The following is a 20,240-nucleotide window of genomic DNA, read 5'->3' as shown; positions in this document are numbered from 1 at the left end:
CCTACCTTATTTTCTGTGGCATGTTTCTCCTTTTCAACCTTGGCCAGTGTCAGCTCAAGGTCATCTATGTCTTTCTTGAGTTCTGAACATTCATCCTCCAGTTTCCTCCTCTTGGCTGTCAGTTCAGCATTGATCTCTTCCTCTTCCTCTGCTCTTTCAGTCACCTCCTTGATTTTGGCCTCAAGCTGGATTTTAGTTTTGATCAGTTGCTCACACCTTTCCTCTGCATCAGCCAAGGCATCAGCTTCCTGTCGAGAAAGTCATTAAGATTTTTAGAGCATTTGTTACTTATTTTTAGCTTGTTCTTTGCACAAAATAGTGTTTATCACGTTCTGATGAATATTTCAGTATGAATATAAAGTTAAACCTAATTGAACATTACATGGCCTGAGGAAATGGAGCTAATTGACAAGAGAGATTATAGCTTTAGAAGTATCCTGGTTTGAAAATTGATTGGATTGTAGCACTTGATCATTAAAAAAGATAGGGTATAGAAGAGTAGAAAGACCTTTAGACAGGCCTAAGGACACTTGTGTTCTCGTCCTGTTATTGCTTCTGTATAGCTGACCATGAGCAAATTGCTTTTCTTCTTTTATTCTCAACTTCCTCCTATGTAAGTCAGTGCATTGGAGTAAATGATCACTAAGAGGGATCCAAAGATTTTTATTTAGTTGAATAGGTTAGTTTGGTTTTGGCTCTTTCCTACCCCCCTCAAATAACTAGTTGTTAGATTGAATTAACAATAGAAAAGAAAAGGAAGAAAAACTTAAATACTTTTAAGCCTTTGAATACATGTACATGCAGCATTTTTATCTGTTCAGACCTTCCTGATAGGCCATAAGCAGTGATATAATTGCCCAAAATTTCCATTCTCATCTCCATGATTACCCATTCATCTCAAAATGAATTTCAGAATATGTAAGAATATATAATTCTGAGAAATTGTATAGCTCAGTAAAATTTTTATAAATGACTTCTCAAAGGACTCATAAAAATCAGTTCAGCACTAACTTATTAGGTTACTCTGGAGTGGTGAACTTATTTACCTTCACAGTGTTTTGTTAATATCTTAAATTTTAAAAATATTTAAATGGATGGTAATGGGGACTTCTCAGGATTCTTCTGCTTATTGTTAACAGTAATGCACTCAATAAATGATTGTGCTAATTAACTGATGATAACTCTGAAAAGGAGTTAAAATGACGTGGTGATGATCTTATGCCTTTGGAAAAAGGCGACTTTCCTGTAAGTGAAGCTATCAGAGTGAAAAGTTGGAAGTAGCTTTAAAAATTTAGGAAAACTATCCCTTTCACAGGTTTCTTCATGACATTGCTGGGCTTGTTGAAGCAAGGAATTGGGAGGTTATGTTTGGCCAGAGCACTCGTGCCAGTCCTACCTGCTTCTGTAATTATAAATCCTTCCTGAGCAAAAAAATAGAGGCTTTAAGAACTCCATTGATGTATTGAAAGGAAGGATGACAGAGGGCACATTTCTGTACTTCTACTTTTTGAGGTATCAGAGCTGGGGATTGAACTTGGGACCCTGTATGTGGGAAGTTGATGCTCAACCATGTCAGCTCCCCTGAGTTGATTTTTCATTTGTTTGCTTGTTTGTTTTTCTGTTCTTAGGCAGCACTGGGGACCCAAACTGTTGCCTCCTACATGGGAAGCAGGTGCTCAACCAGTTGAACCACATTTGCTCCCATGAGCTAAATTCTTGAGACCTGGGGAAAGGAGATACAGGGAGAAATAAGAATGCCATATTTGTTGCATTTAAATACCATCTTGTAGACTTGTGTTCAGAGAATAGGACTGCACTTTCAAGTAGAACAAAGCACCCAAGGCAAATTGGTAAATACCTGCCTGAGATTTGAGGATTTGGCTTTAAACTGTTTCCTTCGTGGTTGTTAAATTTTCTAGTATTATTGAATAAATTCTTCAGTCTTCCCTTTTCCATATGTAATGTAGAAATAACTGTACCTTCCTCATAGGAATATTGAAAGTTAAGTGAAATACTAATATAAAAACGACTTGAAAAAAATTTTTTTCCGGGAAAGGCCCCTTTGTAAATCCAAAATATACGCGTACACTAGAAAACTTTCAGTAACCTAATGCATTCAGAATACAGTATACTTACAGATTGGACCTGGAGTTGTAGGTCATTTTTCTCTTTCAAGAGAGTGACCATTTTTTCCTCCAGTTCCTTCCGTTTAGCCTCTGACTTTGCTAGGCTTTCTTTAGTTTTCTCAAATTCGGCCTTCATGTTGGCCATCTCCTTCTCGGTCTCTGCGCTTTTGAGGAGGGGCTTGATCTTGAAGAACAGTTTCATCCAGGGCCAGTGCTTGACATTCATGAAGGCACGTATGTTATACTGGATGCAGAAAAGGGCTTCTCTGAAGTGACATGAAAATAGTGTAGAATGATCCAATAGATGCATTTTTATTATTAATTATACACAATCTCTTTTTAATGGATACCCCCATATATACTAATATATGATATATCTAGCTCAGTTTATGTTATTTGTTTGCTTTATACACATACACACATGTGGATACTCTCATACTCATAGTCAGTAGTCTACTGTAAAACCACTTGCTCATCTGGGTTACTAATGTTGAACAATTCTGTGTTCTCAAGTTTCTGTCACACTTGCTAAGAAGCCATCTTTAGAAGGTGGGTACTTTCTGTGGGTAACATGAACCTTTTTAAGATCATTTAACGTATTAGGATGTTAGTGATTTGGGAGTGAGTATGACAGTTACAATGCCTGCATGTGAATTACGAAATAGCATAGGTTGCTTTCTGTATTATCCCACCTATATTGAACTAGTTATTATCTTCTTGAATCCCCTTCCTTTATTTTGATCATCAAGGAATCTACACTCTAAACTTCTATTGTTAACTTCTTCAGATAATATACTGGCTTTTTCTCAAATTCTTTCAAGTTCCTCAGTTTTATTTGCAGATCTAGATTGTTAACCTGTGCAGGGCATTTAGCATGGCTTGTGCTAGTCTGTTTCCAAGTTTTGTTTTATTTAAATACAATTTTAAAATAGTAGTCAAAGATACCCCTCCTGCACACTGTAGCAATAGGCTGGCAAGGCTTGACTACCTTATAGCAATGTGTATATCTCTTAAAGCTTTTTAAAATGGAAATTCTATTTTTATAGGTCGAAATTTATAAGAACTATAACTCTGAGAAGGTAGATACCAAGACACAAAACTTGTAATACCTGGAAAAGACAGGAATACTTATAATTTTGTAGCTGATTAAGTACAAGTGAGCAAAATAAATGTAAAATGTGGATGTAAGATGAGAGAATGCAGTAATGCTATGTATATAGAGTTGGGTGAGGTTAATTAGGGAAAGGAAAATGGAAATTTTGAATTGGAAAGTAGATAAATTAGGGTCAGGGGAGAGAGTTTGTACAGGTATGCGAAAGGAGACAGCAGATTGTTTAGCTTGGCAAGAAAAGGCTCTATGATTGGAAATAATGGATGAGGTGGGGAATAGAGAGGGCCTTGATGAATAGGTAAGGCAACTCAGATATGACATGGAGACCACAGGGAGCCACACACTGAGATATGGCATGATAAAAACTATGTTTACTGCAAATTATTCCTGCAGCTCTTTGTGAGATGTGTGGAAAGGGAGAAATTGGACTCAGGAGAGAAGTTTTGGAGGGCCTCCAGCTGTTGAGGGCTTAAGCACCATGTGGATGTGTTGTATGGGCAATTTCTGAACTGGGTGAGAGGCACATATTAGCCTCAAAATGCAAGTGTTACTGGAAACGGACTTTGGCCCAGTGGTTAGGGCGTCCATCTACCACATGGGAGGTCCGCGGTTCAAACCCTGGGCCTCCTTGACCCGTGTGGAGCTGGCCCATGCGCAGTGCTGATGCGCACAAGGAGTGCCCTGCCACACAGGGGTGTCCCCCGCGTAGGGGAGCCCCACGTGCAAGGAGTGCACCCGTAAGGAGAGCCCCCCAGCGTGAAGGAAAGTGCAACCTGCCCAGGAATGGCGCCGCCCACACTTCCCGTGCCGCTGATGACAACAGAAGTGGACAAAGAAACAAGACGCAGCAAAAAGACACAGAAAACAGACAACCGGGAGAGGGGAGGGGAATTAAATAAATAAAAATAAATCTTTAAAAAAAAAAATGCAAGTGTTACTGTATGAGGAATACTGATTGATAGTCTTCAAGGGACCCATTTAGTCCTGACACTCTGTTTATTTTTTACCTTCTTTGCAACATCTTCTGGTATTCTACTCTCATTAAGAATCCCCTACAGACAGCTTGAGTTCTTGTTATAATCTGGGCCAGCTTTTCATCTCTCATTTCTTCCAGGAGCCCCAGAAGGCCAGCTTTGAAGAAAACCTGGAGAAAAGAAGAGTCACAAATCATCCCCATGCTACAGAGACTCAGAAATGGCAGATGATGCTTGGATCAAATATAACTAAATAACAACTATATACCTTGGTATGTCCAAATTTATATTGGGTGTGATCAATATCGATAGAGGCAAGGAGTTTCTCAGAAGCCTTTTTGCTGTCAATGAACTGTCCCTCTGGAATAGCACTTGCATTTAAAACCTTGTATCTGTTCAATTAAACAAGAATGTGTAACAATTTTGTTCTTTTTTTTAAAAATTTGTTAACAAAATGACACAAGAAACATGATAAAAATCTGAGAGAAAAGTAAAAGTAGAAAACCTTGTTGTTCCTTAGGGTCTGAGTAAAACAATGTGTTTTTAAAATAATCTAATACATGCCTCCTTCCTCTTATTCAGAAACGTCATTTCTTTGTGCTTGTTATTCTGTCCTTCTACAAGATTATATTATTTGATTTCTTAGTTTTGTAATATATACTAAGTTGGATACATGAAATATGTTGAACAGAGGGCAACAATTAAGATGAAGAACAATTCATGGCATTCTGTAAAATACATCTAAGACAGACTTACCTTTGCTTAAAATCCCCATATAAAATTCTGCTTGGGAATCCCTTCCTGCAGATCCGAATGCCTTCAAGCACACCATTACACCTCAACTGGTGTAGGACAAGTTCATGTTCCATTGCCCCTAAAATATATCAGAACATTTACTACTAGGTCCTGAATTTTAAAACTTGAGTCTGTTTGATTATTTTTCTCTCTTGGGTCTTACCAGGAGTTTTGGTTTCATTGGGAATGATACACCTTACGAAATGAGGGTGTGTGCTCCTCAGATTGGTCATCAGTTTATTTAAATTTTCCTAGAAATCAATGAGAAAGTTCAATTTCAGACTGCTTTTTCATAATGATATGGAATTAACCTAGTCACTTTTCTTAACAGTTAGGTATAGGCATAGGAGGCTTCAATTACTCAGTAGTTTGAATGTCTCAAGGGTTCTAGCCTGCCAAGTAACCAAGAGGCCAAAGTGTTGGGAAGAATTGCAGATCTCTGAGGTATTGATGTGTAATACCTAGAAACTGTCTTATAAACAAATTACAAATTCAGTAGCCTTGATGCAGAGGAAGCCTTCTTCCTTGGGAGTGAGAAGATAAGACAAAAGGCTATGATCTCAGCTCTGCCATTAATGAGCTGTCTGTAAAATCCCTTTGGTCTCTCTGGGCCTTATCTGAAAATAATGGTGATTATCTCACAGGTCTCTTCTGTCTCTCTCGTTGTTAACGATTTTCTCAGTAGTTGTTTACAGTGGTAACTCAGGTTAATAATTTCCAAATTTTTTGCCATTCCTTTCTCAGGTTTATTATTCCCTGGAATTTCTAACCTCTTGTTTTTGTTTATTTTTTGGAGTCTAAAATTATGAGACAATATAATTTTGTGTGGGTAGATCTTGGGGAACTGAAAAAGATCCATCATTTGGGGCATATAGGTGACGTTTTTCCAGACATGGAGGAATTGGTTGTAGCAAAGGACGATGTTTTATTCAACCATAGAAAACTCAGATGTAAATATTTCTGAATATTTCTTAGGTATACTCTTTGAGAAGGCAGAGTTTTTTTCATGTTTTAGTTAACTATTAGGCAGTAATACTAGGTATAATACTAGTAATACTAGTAATATGACTTTCTAGACTTGAAAACAAATTGAAAGTAGATCATTCAGATCGGTAGTGAGAAAGAAAAATAACAAGGGCAGTTTTCCTGTTTAGTTCTTAGGACATATAAGCATTTTGGTTTTAAAAGGAATGAAACTTAGCCATACAAATTCTAATAGAGCAGCCATTAGGCCAGACATTTTGTACGCTCTCCTCTGGAAGAGCCAGTTTTTAAGTTATATAATAAAATAAAATTATTTTGTAGCAAAATTATTTTTGTGATTATTTTAATTTTAAGAGACATTTTCTAGTTTAATCATCCATCTAAATCACTATGCTTGGCTTTAGATGATTTTCAGCTATTGAAAAAAATTAAATTCCCCTTCAGAGAACAAAGATTGGCTTTGGTAGAAGAATGTCCTAAAGAGTATCTCAGGTGTGTTCTCTATCTAAGGAACATTCTCATAGAGCAACGTTAGTGGATTAAGAATACAGTCTTCCACAGGGAACAGCTTTGAAGTTTAGCTATGCTTCTTTAAAAGCCAGCCTTATATAATAAGAGAGCTTCTAAGAACATTGTGGCATTCTTGAATAAATTAGGTAATCATAATAAAGAATGGGTAAAGTATCCTTCCTATAGGAAAGATGTTGCTGTGGCTATACTCTGATGAGACTGAGTATTTGAAGTGATTCCTACTAACATTCCTTTCCTCCTAATTTATTCTAAATCTGATAATTATGACAATTCATAGAAACTGATGAGGTTTTTCAAATTAAATTTGTACTTTACCCTGAAGAGAGCTGACACAGTCTGGAAAGAAGAGCCCTTCTTCTTTGTACCTTTCTTTGCACTGCCATCTGAGGTAAAAAGAAAACCCATCAAGACTGAATCTTACTTGCACATTCTCTGGGAATGGGTGCAATTTAGATTAAGGGCACAGAAAGTACCTGCTTCAGCACCAGCGTATGTGGAAAAGAGACTGGCCAGAGTCTTCAGGGCAGACTTCTGGTACAGCCCGACCACAGTGTCGTTCAGGGGGTCCTTGTTCTTGTCCAGCCAGCCAGTGATGTTGTAGTCCACTGTGCCTGCATAGTGAATCAGGGCGAAGTGGGCCTCAGGCTTGCCTTTGACAACCTTGGGCTTCTGGAAGTTGGCAGACTTGCCCAAGTGCTGGTCATACAGCTTGTTCTTGAAGGAGGTGTCTGTTGCTTTGGGGAACATGCACTCCTCTTCCAGGATGGAGAAGATGCCCAGTGGCTGAATTCCAAAAAGACATTGGGTTTCAGTGGTGAATGCCATGTGATTGAATTATGACCACCCCTAATTAAATATATTTATGAAGTAAACCAGGGTCACAGCTCAAAGAAGTAAATTTATTATTATGAGAATGACTTTTTCACCATTCCTTCTACATTCTCTGTAGCATTGTTTTGCTTTTTTAAATAATTTAAGTTTTTTAAAAAGATACTTTGGGTTACATAAATGTTACATAAGAAATATAGGGGATTCCTATATACCCATTCCCTACCCCTCCCATACTTTCCCACATTAACAACATCCTTCATTTAGTATGGTACATTTTTTACAGTTGATGAACACGTAGCATTGCCACTAACCATGGATTATAGTTTACGTAGCATTGTTTTTTATTAAAATAAGTATATAAATTTCAAATGTCAGAACAGCATGTGGGGGTAATTTGTTAAAATGTTTTTTATTTATCATATGTTTTTCCTAGTAAGTGAATTAATCTGTTGTCAAAGTTTTAATTTGCTACAAAAAGGACTTACTGAGAATGACGTTTACCCTAAAAGCAATAATTAAACAGTGTGACCAAGACCTTATTAAAGATATTTGTGTATTTAATCTCTTTACAGATAGATTATGAAGAAGCATAAGCAATTTGATTTATTGACTTTTGAACAGATTAGATATCACATAAGCCCTAGCTGTGTTACCTATGCTTTACCTTTTACTTGGAAAAAAGATTTATTCTGATTGCTGTCTTCTTGGATCCTGGATAATAGTGAAGATAGGTTTAGAAGTAATGAGGTAGTGCTTCTAGTGAGGCAGACCCTTTCAATAGAGTTTTCAGTGGTGCTTTAAAGTTGGGTTTGAGTCAGTGTTAGAATAAAACTAGGGAAGTGGATGTGGCTCAAGCAGTTGAGCTCCTGCCTACCACATGGGAGGTCCTGGGTCCAGTTCCCGGTGCCTCCTGGAGAAAATGAGCAAGACAGTGAGCTTGTGTGACTGGCTGGTGCATCAAGCTGATGCAAGAAAGAGGAAAGACAATGAGAGACACAACAAAGCAGGGAGCTGAGGTGGCTCAAGCAATTTGAGCACCTCTCCCAGTTCCCTGTGCCTCCTAAAGAGAAGATGAATAGGCACAGAGAGTACACAACAAATGAACAGAGAGCAGGCAGCAAGTGTAAACAATGAGGGGAGAAGATAAATAAATAAATCTTAAAAAAAAAAAACTGGTTAGAACTAAACATTCTCTGATACTTCTTAGGGAAAAGTTGAGGAAGTGATTTCCAGATAGTAAAGTATAACTTTTAGAATTTGTTCTAATCTCAGAACTGCAGCAATACTTACTAGAATTGCTTGTGACAGCCTGGAAAGTTATCATAACAGCCAGCCTCTCTTTGTAAGTCATACAGACCTTCTCAATGAGCTCGATGCAGGCAGCCAGGTCCATCCCGAAGTCGATGAACGTCCACTCGATGCCTTCCTTCTTGTACTCCTCCTGCTCCAGCACGAACATATGGTGGTTGAAAAACTGTTGCAGCTTCTCGTTGGTGAAGTTGATGCAGAGCTGCTCCAGGCTGTTGAACTGCACAAATTTGTAGAGATTTTTCAATATGAAATAGATTTTATAGCAGTAGAATTCATGAATGGAAGAATTCTTTTATTGAAAAAAAATGTGGCATATAGTAATGAAATGCAATTTAAACTAATGTTGTTCCTTGAAATATTCCAGAATAAAATTGATCATTATTGACATGAGCCTTTCTCATGACTTGGGACATTATGTAGGGCATAGGCATCAATTACACAGCAAGAGTTCTAGGAAGAATCCACCTCATTCCATATCTAAGATTGTGTGGGAAATAATATACAACCATGGTCCTGTAAGTTATGGTTCAGATTTAAGGGTAAAAGGGAAAGTAAATGATTGGAAAGCCTTAAATCTTTTACCATACCACTTTCCCAATTCAAATAAAGTTCTCTTTGACTGTCACGTTATTAAGGAAAGCTTATCTTAAGGTCTTTAGCTGATGTTTAAAATTAAATGACTAGGCCAATTTATCTTTTCTTCCTATCAGTCATTTGGTAAACCCCATTTGTTAGGTCTCGGAAAGCAGAGACTGGATATATTATAGCAGTTGAAGTTCTGAAAGTGTCTTTGTAATAATTTACTCATTTACTTGATAGATGACAAAACTGATACCCTGGAGGTGAAATGTTTTGTGTAAGATGAATTTGGAAGAGAGAGAATGATTTTTCCCTAGCTTCTAACTTTGGGCCCTTTCTGGTCTATGGGAGATGCCTTATATATAGACCAAATGTGTGGGTTCCTATCCTGGCTTTGTCTTTAAATTTTTAGTTTTATTTTTAAAGACATTTTAGATTATATGAATGTTATGTAAAAATATAGGGGATTCCCATATGCCCCCCCAGCCCCACTTGCCCCTCATTTACATCCTTCATTAGTGTGATACATTTATTAAAATGGATGAACATATATTGGAGCATTGCTACTAACTGTGGACTGTAGTTTACATTACAGTTTACATCCTATCTTGCACAATTTTGTAGGTTATTACAAAGTATATAGTAGCCTGTATCTGTCTTGCAGTGTCATGCAGGACAGTTCCAGTGTCCTGAGAATGCCCCCATATTACACGTATTCTTCCCTCTCCCTCTGGTGGTCACTGCTTTTATATCAGTGATAAAAGTTCTTCCATTACAGAGCTAGAATCTGGAAGAGAGGTTTACAGGAGAAAGAAAGGGAGTAGAGGGTGGTTAGCCGATGCCCATATGGGCAAATCTATGATAAGGTGGAATTGTGTTTGGGCAAGTGGCTGAGCATGAGAGTGGTGCAGTGATGAGATTGGGTCTTGCTTTGTCTTACACTGACTATGTGATCCTTAGTGCTTTGATTTTCCTGAGTCTCAGTTTCTTCTCACATAATTGGGGGTAATTAGTTACTCCTTCATGGGTTGTTTTAAACATGAAATGAGGTAACGTTTTGGATTGCTGAGTATAGTGTCATAAGCATACTGACGGCTCAATAAACATGAGGTATTTATTGTTATTATGCTATAATACCTGTTAGATATCTTGAAGATAATTCACATTCTAGGTATAGTGTTAGAAAAAGCACTGTGGACACTATAAATGTAAACAAATAATGGTAAACACCTAGTGTATCAAAGCCCATGATTACTTCCCTTCCACTTTTTATATTTTTAATATATATTTTTTAATATATATTTTTAATATGAAGATAACTCACATCGAAGATCTCAAAGCCAGCAATGTCCAAGACCCCGATGAAGTACTGCCGGGGCTGCTTGGTGTCCAGCTGCTGGTTGATGCGGGTGACCATCCACAGGAACATCTTCTCGTAGACGGCTTTGGCCAGAGCGCCCACTGCATTGTACACCTTCACAGACAGAGCAGTTGTTTGTTGGCATTATCAAAGACATGTCACGGAGGCCCAGGTTGTGTATGGTTCATTGAGGTTGTGCGCTTACCTGCTGCACAGTCTGGCCTTTGGTGACGTACTCATTGCCGACCTTCACCCTGGGGTAGCAGAGAGCTTTGAGAAGGTCGGCAGAGTTCAGACTCTGGAGGTAGGCTGCCTTGTCAGCAACTGCAGACACACATCAAGAAGTAATATTTAATAATGGAGATCTTTAACCAAATCTTTCCATTTCCTCCCATCCAATTTCTTTATTATTGAAATAAGCTTTAAATAATTCTATAGAAAATCACATGAAATTCTGTACATTAGGGCATGTACTTGCCATTGAATGGTTTTATCAATTACACTGGCTTTTGTGATTTGTTGCCAGTAGCTTTTGAGAAATTTGTCATCAATAAGCATATGTGCAGTGTTTATGGCAGTGCTTATGGAAAGCAAAAGATCAAGTCCCTTAAGACACAATAGCTGTAGCGGGAAGGATAAGATAAATACACCTTAATATTCACTGTTAAGGAGGGGTGAAAGTCAGAATATTTGGATTCTTATCTCAGTTTTGCGACTCATGATTTAACTTCACTGGATCAGTTTCTTTATCTGAAAATGTGGGGATTAGATTTCCCAGGTCAGTCCCTACAAGTTCCTTTCTAAAATTCTGTCAGTGGCTGTAATGTAAATGTAAATGCCACTTGTCAGGTAAAAAAGTAAGTACTCAAAAGTTTAGAAGAGGGAGAAAGAATGTCAAGTTGGGGTGGTCAGGAAAGGTGAACAGATAATTTTAAGTTTCCCTAGCAGATCCTGTACCTTGAGTGCTCTTTCTGTATGTGGAATACATGCTTTTTCTTTATCAGTTCCTTTTTAAAAAATCTTATTTGCTACCTTTACTGTCTACAGATTTATGTGTAGACAACATACCCATGCATATAGATGTCTGTAAGGGCATCCTTTGTTCCCAATTCTGTGTTTGAGCAGATCCCCTATTGCCATCTGCTAGGTTTTTCTAGCTACTGGTAAAAGAGATGAATATACAAAGTATTCCTATATACATATCCATTATTGCCAGTACATCTCATTCTGTTTCCAATTATCTGGCCCTAGTTTGTGCTTTATAGATATCTCCTTGCAAGTGGCTAAAAGGCTCATTTTACCTTATTTATACTGACTACAAATGGTGGAGGTATGGAGATGTTAGGAAGGAAGGGGCTTGAGGAAGGCATGAGATGTGTCTTCTCTTGGCCCACAATTCCTAGGGATGCTACCTAGGGATGCTGTATAATCTCTCTGGGAGCACCCCAGATAGACCAATGACAGATAAATACATGGATAGATTGATGGATAGTTAAATGTATGCTTAGGTAGATGGATAGATAGATAGGAATGTATTTCTACATAAACATATACTGAGTAGCAAAAACATGGAGAGAATACTTTGGGAATGATAAAATTGAGAGACTTTTTTGTATGTTTTATAGAATTGTTTTCATTACTTTTTAGTCACCCTGTGTGTGTGTGTGTGTAAATGTGTATATGCCCTTCAGAAGCTTGGCTAAAAAGTTGTGTTTAGAATAGCCCTCCCTACTTTTTTTTTCCTCCCCATATTCTATGATTCAAACCCAGATGGAGATTTCACTTGGTACCTTCAGTGCCATCCGGCTCAGCTTGTTCTTCACGCTGCTTTTGTTTAAATTTCATGTTCCCATAATGCATCACTGCCCCTGTAAGCTTATAGATGGATACTTTCTCTTCAGGAGTAAAGCCTAGGATGTCAATGGCACTCTGCCAGGAGAGATGATAGGAAAAAAGTTAGGGAAGAAGAGACTAACTTATTTAGGAGAATTTATACTATAGCCTCAGTTAACCGCACTTACAGTAGAGTAACTATTGTCATTACCACACATAATGTTTTTTTTTTTTTTAAGTATATTGACTTACATCTGTGGCCATCAATTCTTCTTGGTCATTGATGCTGGGAACTGTGATCTCACCTTGGCTGACAAAGGCATAGTCATATGGGTTGGTGGTGATCAGGAGCATTTCTGGGTACATAGAATTCACAGTATATGTTTTACATTAGAACTTGTTAATAAAACTACCAACTTCTAGCCTGTGAGTTTAAGTTTTTTCTTACCGATTAAATCTGGCTTTTTATTGGATGTGATCTGATAAAAAATATGGTAGCTTCTTTCTGCCTTTAGCTGGAAAGTAACTCTAGACTTTTCTAGAAGATCTGAAATGAAAGGTAGGTTCTGAATTAGGAAAAAAATCAGTGCTTCTGAGCTATTAAATGAGCCTCAATGTTTTTCGCCAAAATTGGGGGCATTATGTTTAGCTGCACTGAGATTTCAGCTTGATGATTGATCTCTTGATGCTACATATTAGAATTGCAGATACATGTGGCAGTTGTCCATTTAGTTCACTGACTAAGAGCAGAGACTAAAGAATAACTGCTTTAAACAAATGAACTTTTCATATTGAAAACCCGTGACCTCTATTATAAATGATACCTAATATCTCCTTGCTCAGATCATGTTGGACTTACTCTATGATGAAGAAGATACCTTGAGAACATCTACTGAGGCTCAAATGAAGACCAAATCATAGACAGGTATTATGAACCCATAGGTAACACAGGAACTCGTAGGTAACGTATGGGGAAAAAATCATGGTTGCTTCTGAGGCAGAAATTCTTCTAGAATGTGCTGTATAACCATCAGTGTGAAATTGAGGTAAATGGAGCACACAGTGGATTATGTATAACTGTGGCATTAGCCCATAGACAGTATTGGTAGCAGGTCAATGTTTTACAGGCTCCTTGCACAGCAAGTCTTGCAAAAATACCCCGCAAATGAAATCAGTTGTTTCTGTTTTGATTTTCAGTGGTGCTGTTACTCACATGTTTCTATATCAGCAGAAGCCAGCTTCCCTGTAGTACCAAAGTGAATTCTAATGAATTTGCCCTTGAAAAGAAATAGATTATTTAGTATTTAAAAATTGAAGTGCACAAGAGATACTCAATTGAAATAATAATTCAGACAAGGCTCCTCTGACACTTGAGGGTGAGAAGACTCTGTTATGGTCAAGAGACTTACAAAGCGCGAGGAGTTGTCATTCCTCACGGTCTTGGCGTTGCCAAAGGCCTCCAGGAGGGGGTTGGCACTGATGATTTGATCCTCCAGGGTCCCCTGCAAAAGCAACAGCGGTCCTCACACCTGGGGCTTGGGACTTCTTGAGAGTCCTGACAGTCTTGATTCTGTCTCTGGCTACCAGACCTACCTGCATTTTGCCGCTTTCCTCCTTCTTCTTCTCCCCAGTCACTGCAATTGTTGCAAAGTACTGGATGACACGCTTGGTGTTCACAGTCTTTCCTGCTCCAGATTCTCCGCTATCAAACAGAAATCAGAGAAGAGGTCAGAATAACAAGCCATATTGTCAACACCCACCGCAAAGCAGAGAAGAAAATAAAAATGTCACGTACGTGATCAGGATGGACTGGTTCTCACGATCTGTGAAAGAAAAACCAAGACCTTCAGTAAGAAAGAACGTAATTCAATATGAAGATTATTGAATCCATTCAGATCAAACACATCTTGTTCTTAACATTTTGAAGATGTCAGCTACTATTTTGATTTTGCGTTTCGCCTCCAAAATAGCCACTTCTGTCTCAGAGCAAAATTTGTGAACATGAGAGGAAAGAATCACCATTTTGTTTGCTGTTTGTTTTAAACTTTTGTTATGGAAAATTTCAAGTATATACAAAGGTAGAGAGGCTAGTATAATAAGCCCTATGTACTCGTAATTCAGTTTCAATAATAATTATTATTATTTTTTAAAGATTTATTTATTTATTTAATTTCCCCCCTTCCCCTGGTTGTCTGTTCTTGGTGTCTATTTGCTGCGTCTTGTTTCTTTGTCCGCTTCTGTTGTCTTTAGCGGCACGGGAAGTGTGGGCGGCGCCATTCCTGGGCAGGCTGCTCTTCCTTTTCACGCTGGGCGGCTTTTCCTCATGGTCGCACTCCTTGCGCGTGGGGCTCCCCCACGTGGGGGACACCCTTGCGTGGCACGGCACTCCTTGCGCGCATCAGCACTGCGCATGGCCAGCTCCACACGGGTCAAGGAGGCCCGGGGTTTGAACCGCGGACCTCCCATATGGTAGACGGACACCCTAACACTGGGCCAAAGTCCGTTTCCCAGTTTCAATAATTATTAACATATGAATAATTTTATTTCATCCATATCCTTATTCTGATACCATTGGATTATTTCAAAGGAAATCCTCTACATCATAAGATTTCATCTGTAAATGCTTCATTAAGAATCATAGAATTTTGAAGTTTTATGTGATCTTCGAAATTGCTTAGGCCAACTCTTTCAGTGAACACATAAAGAAACTGAGATGGAAAGAAGTCTTTTCTAATGCTAATTATATAGCTTGTTACTGTCAGAGATTTATAGGTCTTTTGACTTTCTTGTACCTGGTCTCCCAATTCTTGATATAAATTCTACTATTGGTATTACTGAATATGGAAGGGATCTGAAATTTTGAATGTTTGTGTTTATTTACTTTTATTTTCCTTTTAATCTTATATACAGTTCTAAATAACGGGACAAATGTTGCAGCTAGTTATGTGACTGACATGTTGGTATTATATCAGTTTGCTGAGTTAAGATTCCAATTCTATACTGGTAGGTTATAGATTTTAGAGAATTCTAAAATTCTCTTCAGAGAAGTAGTTACAAATTTTGGATAATATTCAGATTATAAGCAAAATCATGAAAAATCATAACATATCTAGTGGGAGCATTGATTTAAAAAAAACAACAACAAACCAGTGTTCTGTCACATGCCACAGAGTTTTGCATGCTTTTATATGAAAATAATGTTTGTGAGCTATAAGTAACCTTGAATTTGGAGCAGCCCCAAAGCTGGCTTGTGGGGATCTTGGTAGTGGTAGTGGTGTACATAGCAAATACATCTGCTGAATACCAAAACCTAAGAAATGAGCTGCTTTTGGATAATTTCTGGGAGGAAGCTAGCTTCCATTAACAACCAAAGAATCATTCACTGGCATGGAATCCTTGTAGTACAGCTGGTCAATTTGTAATGGCAGACTCCTATTTTTCACTTTCTCTTCTCTCTTTTCCGTTAAAAAGACAGTTTAAAAGCAAGTGCAAGAAAACAAACAAATTAAAAAAGAAACAAAAAAATCCCAAAACACGTCACTCAGTTTCCAAAACCCCAAGGAACAACAGGAAACTCAAGAATTTAAAGTATTTCCAAAGACAGTACATTTGGTGTGTGAGGATGAAGGTTTTAATGCTGTATTTGGAGGCCTAGAGTGTTTATCAATGCTGTATGCTTATGCTTTAATAAGGCAGGAATAACTGATACACTTTAAAAAATATATTTTCAAAGAAAGGGGTACTTTTTTCTTCCATTCTAATAGGAAAATACGTCAAAAGCTTTGGGAGGAAAGCCACAGCATTTTCTTTACTCATGTTCTACCCCAGTGACCAGTAACATTAGCAATGTTATTTAAATATAAAGGGCAAGAATTCATAATGTTTTCCAGCTAATTCTGATAAATGTTTACCTTGATTGCTGTGGATATGGATATGGATATTTTAAAAATTATATGTTTGAACTTTTTGTCTGTCCAAATCAGAAAGTAAAAAATGTGGGAGAACAATAAATACAGAGGTCTGCTCATTGTTTCAGCTAGGTTCCCACTTACAAGCTGTGTTGGCTTGGGCAGGTCAAAGAAATTCAGTGAGCTTTTGCTTTGCTCATCTGTAAAATGGGAGATGACTGTCGGGGAGAACATGCCCTCATAGCTCTGAAAGTTCTTTGAAAACAGTGAAGCCATGCAGCTGGAATGTATTATTATAATTAATTCCCTAGCAACCTGTCTGTTAAGTATCTATTTACACATTTCTGAAAATAGATGCATCACTCACCCGTCAGCATGAACTGATAAGCATTGTCAGAGATGGAGAAGATGTGGGGTGGGGCCTCCTGGCGCTTTTTGCCTCTGTAGGCAGCCACCACCTCAGGGTTATACACTGGCAGCCACTTGTAGGGGTTGATGGTGACACAGAAGAGACCTGAATAGGTCTGGGGAAACCAAAAAGTGATCATTTGGATCTTGTAATCAGAGAAATAAACAGAATAAAAAGATGTTTATGGGTCTCACATAGATCATCCAGGCTGCGTAGCGCTCTTTGAGGTTGTACAGCACTCCAGGCTCGTGCAAGTGGGTCATAATGGCCATGTCCTCGATCTTGTCATATTTGGGAGGGTTCATAGGGTAGACTTGGTCTTCCCTGACAGTTAGAGTCTGGCAAATAAAGTAAGAGACCCATTTGTATTAATGGTTATGTTTTGTTTATAAAACTACAATCACAGACACTTTACATTTATACTATGAAATACTCTTTAAATAAAGGCATGAAAATCTAGCTGAAGGGAAATAGTGAAGGGCAATGTTAGTGGGTAAAGTCCTATGGGATGCTGGGAAGAAGAGAAATGGGGTTACTGACGAGAATTTCTTTTGCCTTCCAAGTTGGGATTGGATGGCTACAGATTGATTAGAAGGGTGTTTGTATTGGCAATAGGCTAATAAAATGGGGGGAGGGGTGCTTTCCTTATGTTTGTACTTACTACTCCGCTTTCAGTCTTTACAATTACTTTCCCCCCTTCCTTGCTTTGAATAGTGCTCTTCACGTAGGATTCCTTGGGCTCCACGACAAAAACACATGTTTTAGCATCAAAAGGCTTATTTTGTGCCTCAATTCTCTCTCTCTCTGATTTTCGAAGGTAAGGAGCAGCTTCACCAAAAACAGCCATCTCAGCGTCTGAACTTGCCATGGCTGTGATTTTTTCAGCAGAGGAGTCTGCCTTGGGTAAAAGGGGAAATAGAAACCAGAAAACATAAATGTGAATTAGGATGTCATCTGAAAGTAATGTTGAGCATCCACAGCCTGGGCTGTAATTCTTCATCCAATTTGTCATTCACCAGTGTTCTAACTTAGTCTAAAGGACTAGTTTGGAGTGAAACTGTATTCTGAGGCTTCATTTTCTTTTGAAATTTGCAAATTTCCTTCTCAGATAACTTACCTTGATCATCAGGGCTAGAGTACCTACAATTGAATTAAAATGGAATCCTTAAAACTGCTGATGGATTTTTCTATAGCTACTGTGTTATTTAATTCCTACTTCTGCATAATGTTTGCATTTGCCATATGCTAGGACAATCATATAGTTGGGAAGGAAAGTTTCTCTCTGCTAATGAAGGTCCCTATTTTCAAAGCTACCAAAAATATCTTTGCCTTTTAGGTGGCCATTTTCTTGGATAAGCCAAATAATTCTTAACATCTATTTTATGTTGATATTTCTTGTCATGTTTCTCTGTGAGTCATTAAAAGAACATAATAAAGTTTCAGTGCTCTAGATTTTTTGTCATTTGGCTAGCTACCAAGAGACTTAGCATTGCCTTAACTCCAAAATCTCTTTTTACATGTTCTTCTTCTGACATATGAGAGAGTTCAATTGTCAGCTCACAGATCTAACCATAGAGAAAGGAGAGCTTCAGCATGAAGAAGGTCTCTTTTCCCACATAAATTCCAAAGGCTACTTTGTGTTTCACCCAGAAAAATGAAAGAGAACAAAAATGTTTTTATCACATTCATGTAAAGCCATTGACCTTGACTGATAGAGGTGGTTCTATAGGGCCAGCATGTTAGATGGGTGAAGTTTTTAATTTACCTTCAGGTAATAAGTTACTTGGGGAAAGGCCAGGATCTCCCCTAAATTAGGCACAGTGTGTAGCACACTGGGTGTAAACTTGTGACTTCTTAAATGAACAATAATCTTTCTAGCAACAGTAAGTCTTCTAACAACAGATTTAACAGTAAAACATCAAGAAATAGTTAAAACATTATGGTTTTAACAAGACATTTGTTTGCAGTTACTTTTTTAGATAAGAATTTTTTTGGGGGTGTTTAAAAAATGTCTAGGAAATGTCCAAATATTCCATCCTTTTCAGTAGAGGCAAGTTAGTATGGAATAGTCTCTTGCCCCTGGACAGTTTTCTGTGTGTAGCTGAGAAATCACTATCAAAGTTCATTTTATCCTAACTGGTCTTTTAATTGTGGAATTTGAGTGAGGGTAGTCTCTGAGAATAAGACATTCTGTAAAATAGTTATATGCAGTACTCAAATACTGTCTATTTAGATAACTGCAAAAACATGGAAATGGTGTATAATTAAGAGTTGTTCACCACTTCATTAGACTAAATCCTCTCTGCGATTAATAAATTAATAAAGCTGAGTCTTACCTTTAGAGTTTCAGATGAAAATGCAGGTTCAAAAGTATCCAACACTGTGAAACAACAAATTAGTAAAGCTCTGAAATTCCAGCAATAATATATTTACAAAATTAAAATTTCCCTGGTCTAAAACTTGGTTTCATGAGAATAAGAGTCAGAATTTGGAGGGAGAGTTTCATGCTTATAGAAGGAAGCTATGGGATCAGCCCTTTTTGCCCACTGAGGTCCTTCAAGTCCCAAGGCCCCCATCTCTTACCTCTGGGTTCTTGGTAGAGATAAGGTGCAGGAGTCAGTCGTGCTTATATAGGAGCTAATGTGCTGATGCTGCAGCTACCTCCTCTTTGTTAGGGCAAGACATTTGGCAACATGAACCCTCAGTATAATTTGTACTGACATTTGGCATGTTTGGATATAATTAGAAGTATTCATATCATTTTGAGTATGCAAACCAATCTCCTATAAATAATTTGACAGGGCCCAATCTGCCGGCAGAGAATGCTTTCTAGTATGCTGGCAAGGTAATCTTTGACAGTGCCTGGTGGGGCCTCAAAGTAAGTTAATAAGCGCTATATTCCATTTGGCAAACTCTTCCATACATGCCTGTGGTAACCCAGTGATCAGATACTTAGGAACACATTGTCGCGTCCCACCCCAACCACTTTACTGTATTTGTTACCATAGGAACTACCCGCCCCCCCCCCCGCACTCCCCTGGGACACTGCCAGGGCTTACCCTTGGAGTCCGTGCTTGGGCTGTAGAGCCTTTGTGAGGAGCTTCTTTAACCTGAGTCTTCCTCATTGGCCAGTGACTACCCACCCAATATTGGAAAAAAGTAATGATCTTATTACAAAATAAAATGTATTCATTGTAGAAAAAATAAACACATAGATAAGCAAAGAGGAAAACTAAAGTCTGCAATCCCTGTATCTGGAGAGAAGATAAAATATAAATGTGTAAGTGTGATCATATTATGTACATATGGTGTCCTGTAATCTGTAAAATTAATATATCAGGAAATTTTCTGTACTATGTAATTTATGCCCTTATTATTTAATATATTTTTATATTAGAGAAGTTATGAGATTACACAACAATCATGCATAACTTGTAGAATTCCCATACATCATCTCTCCACCAACACCTTGCATTGTTGTGGGACAT

At 38.0% G+C, this 20,240-nt stretch overlaps 1 protein-coding gene across 1 annotated transcript in view; it reads right to left on the bottom strand.

Annotated features, from left to right (window-relative positions):
• LOC101413696 (myosin-8) overlaps window positions 1-19,877 on the bottom strand; it is a 31,126-nt gene extending 11,249 nt beyond the window's left edge. Inside the window, exons 1-22 of the mRNA XM_004483142.4 lie at window positions 19,812-19,877; window positions 17,414-17,650; window positions 16,947-17,090; window positions 16,711-16,867; window positions 14,231-14,258; window positions 14,029-14,137; window positions 13,845-13,937; window positions 13,649-13,712; window positions 12,884-12,982; window positions 12,688-12,791; window positions 12,393-12,531; window positions 10,808-10,926; window positions 10,567-10,716; window positions 8,710-8,880; window positions 6,995-7,304; window positions 6,837-6,904; window positions 5,170-5,257; window positions 4,968-5,085; window positions 4,480-4,603; window positions 4,245-4,381; window positions 2,137-2,392; window positions 6-248 (exon numbers count right to left, since the gene is read on the bottom strand). Coding sequence (XP_004483199.4) covers window positions 6-248; window positions 2,137-2,392; window positions 4,245-4,381; window positions 4,480-4,603; window positions 4,968-5,085; window positions 5,170-5,257; window positions 6,837-6,904; window positions 6,995-7,304; window positions 8,710-8,880; window positions 10,567-10,716; window positions 10,808-10,926; window positions 12,393-12,531; window positions 12,688-12,791; window positions 12,884-12,982; window positions 13,649-13,712; window positions 13,845-13,937; window positions 14,029-14,137; window positions 14,231-14,258; window positions 16,711-16,867; window positions 16,947-17,090; window positions 17,414-17,650; window positions 19,812-19,877 — 3,024 coding nt within the window. The remainder of the gene's footprint in view (window positions 1-5; window positions 249-2,136; window positions 2,393-4,244; window positions 4,382-4,479; window positions 4,604-4,967; window positions 5,086-5,169; window positions 5,258-6,836; window positions 6,905-6,994; window positions 7,305-8,709; window positions 8,881-10,566; window positions 10,717-10,807; window positions 10,927-12,392; window positions 12,532-12,687; window positions 12,792-12,883; window positions 12,983-13,648; window positions 13,713-13,844; window positions 13,938-14,028; window positions 14,138-14,230; window positions 14,259-16,710; window positions 16,868-16,946; window positions 17,091-17,413; window positions 17,651-19,811) is intronic.
• Window positions 19,878-20,240: the final 363 nt, after the last annotated feature.

This window comes from Dasypus novemcinctus, chromosome 21 (genome assembly GCF_030445035.2).
Source record: "Dasypus novemcinctus isolate mDasNov1 chromosome 21, mDasNov1.1.hap2, whole genome shotgun sequence".
In the NCBI taxonomy this organism is placed as follows: Eukaryota; Metazoa; Chordata; class Mammalia; order Cingulata; family Dasypodidae; genus Dasypus; species Dasypus novemcinctus.
Note: the sequence above shows the minus strand (reverse complement) of the source record. Positions and strands in the feature narration are given on the sequence as shown.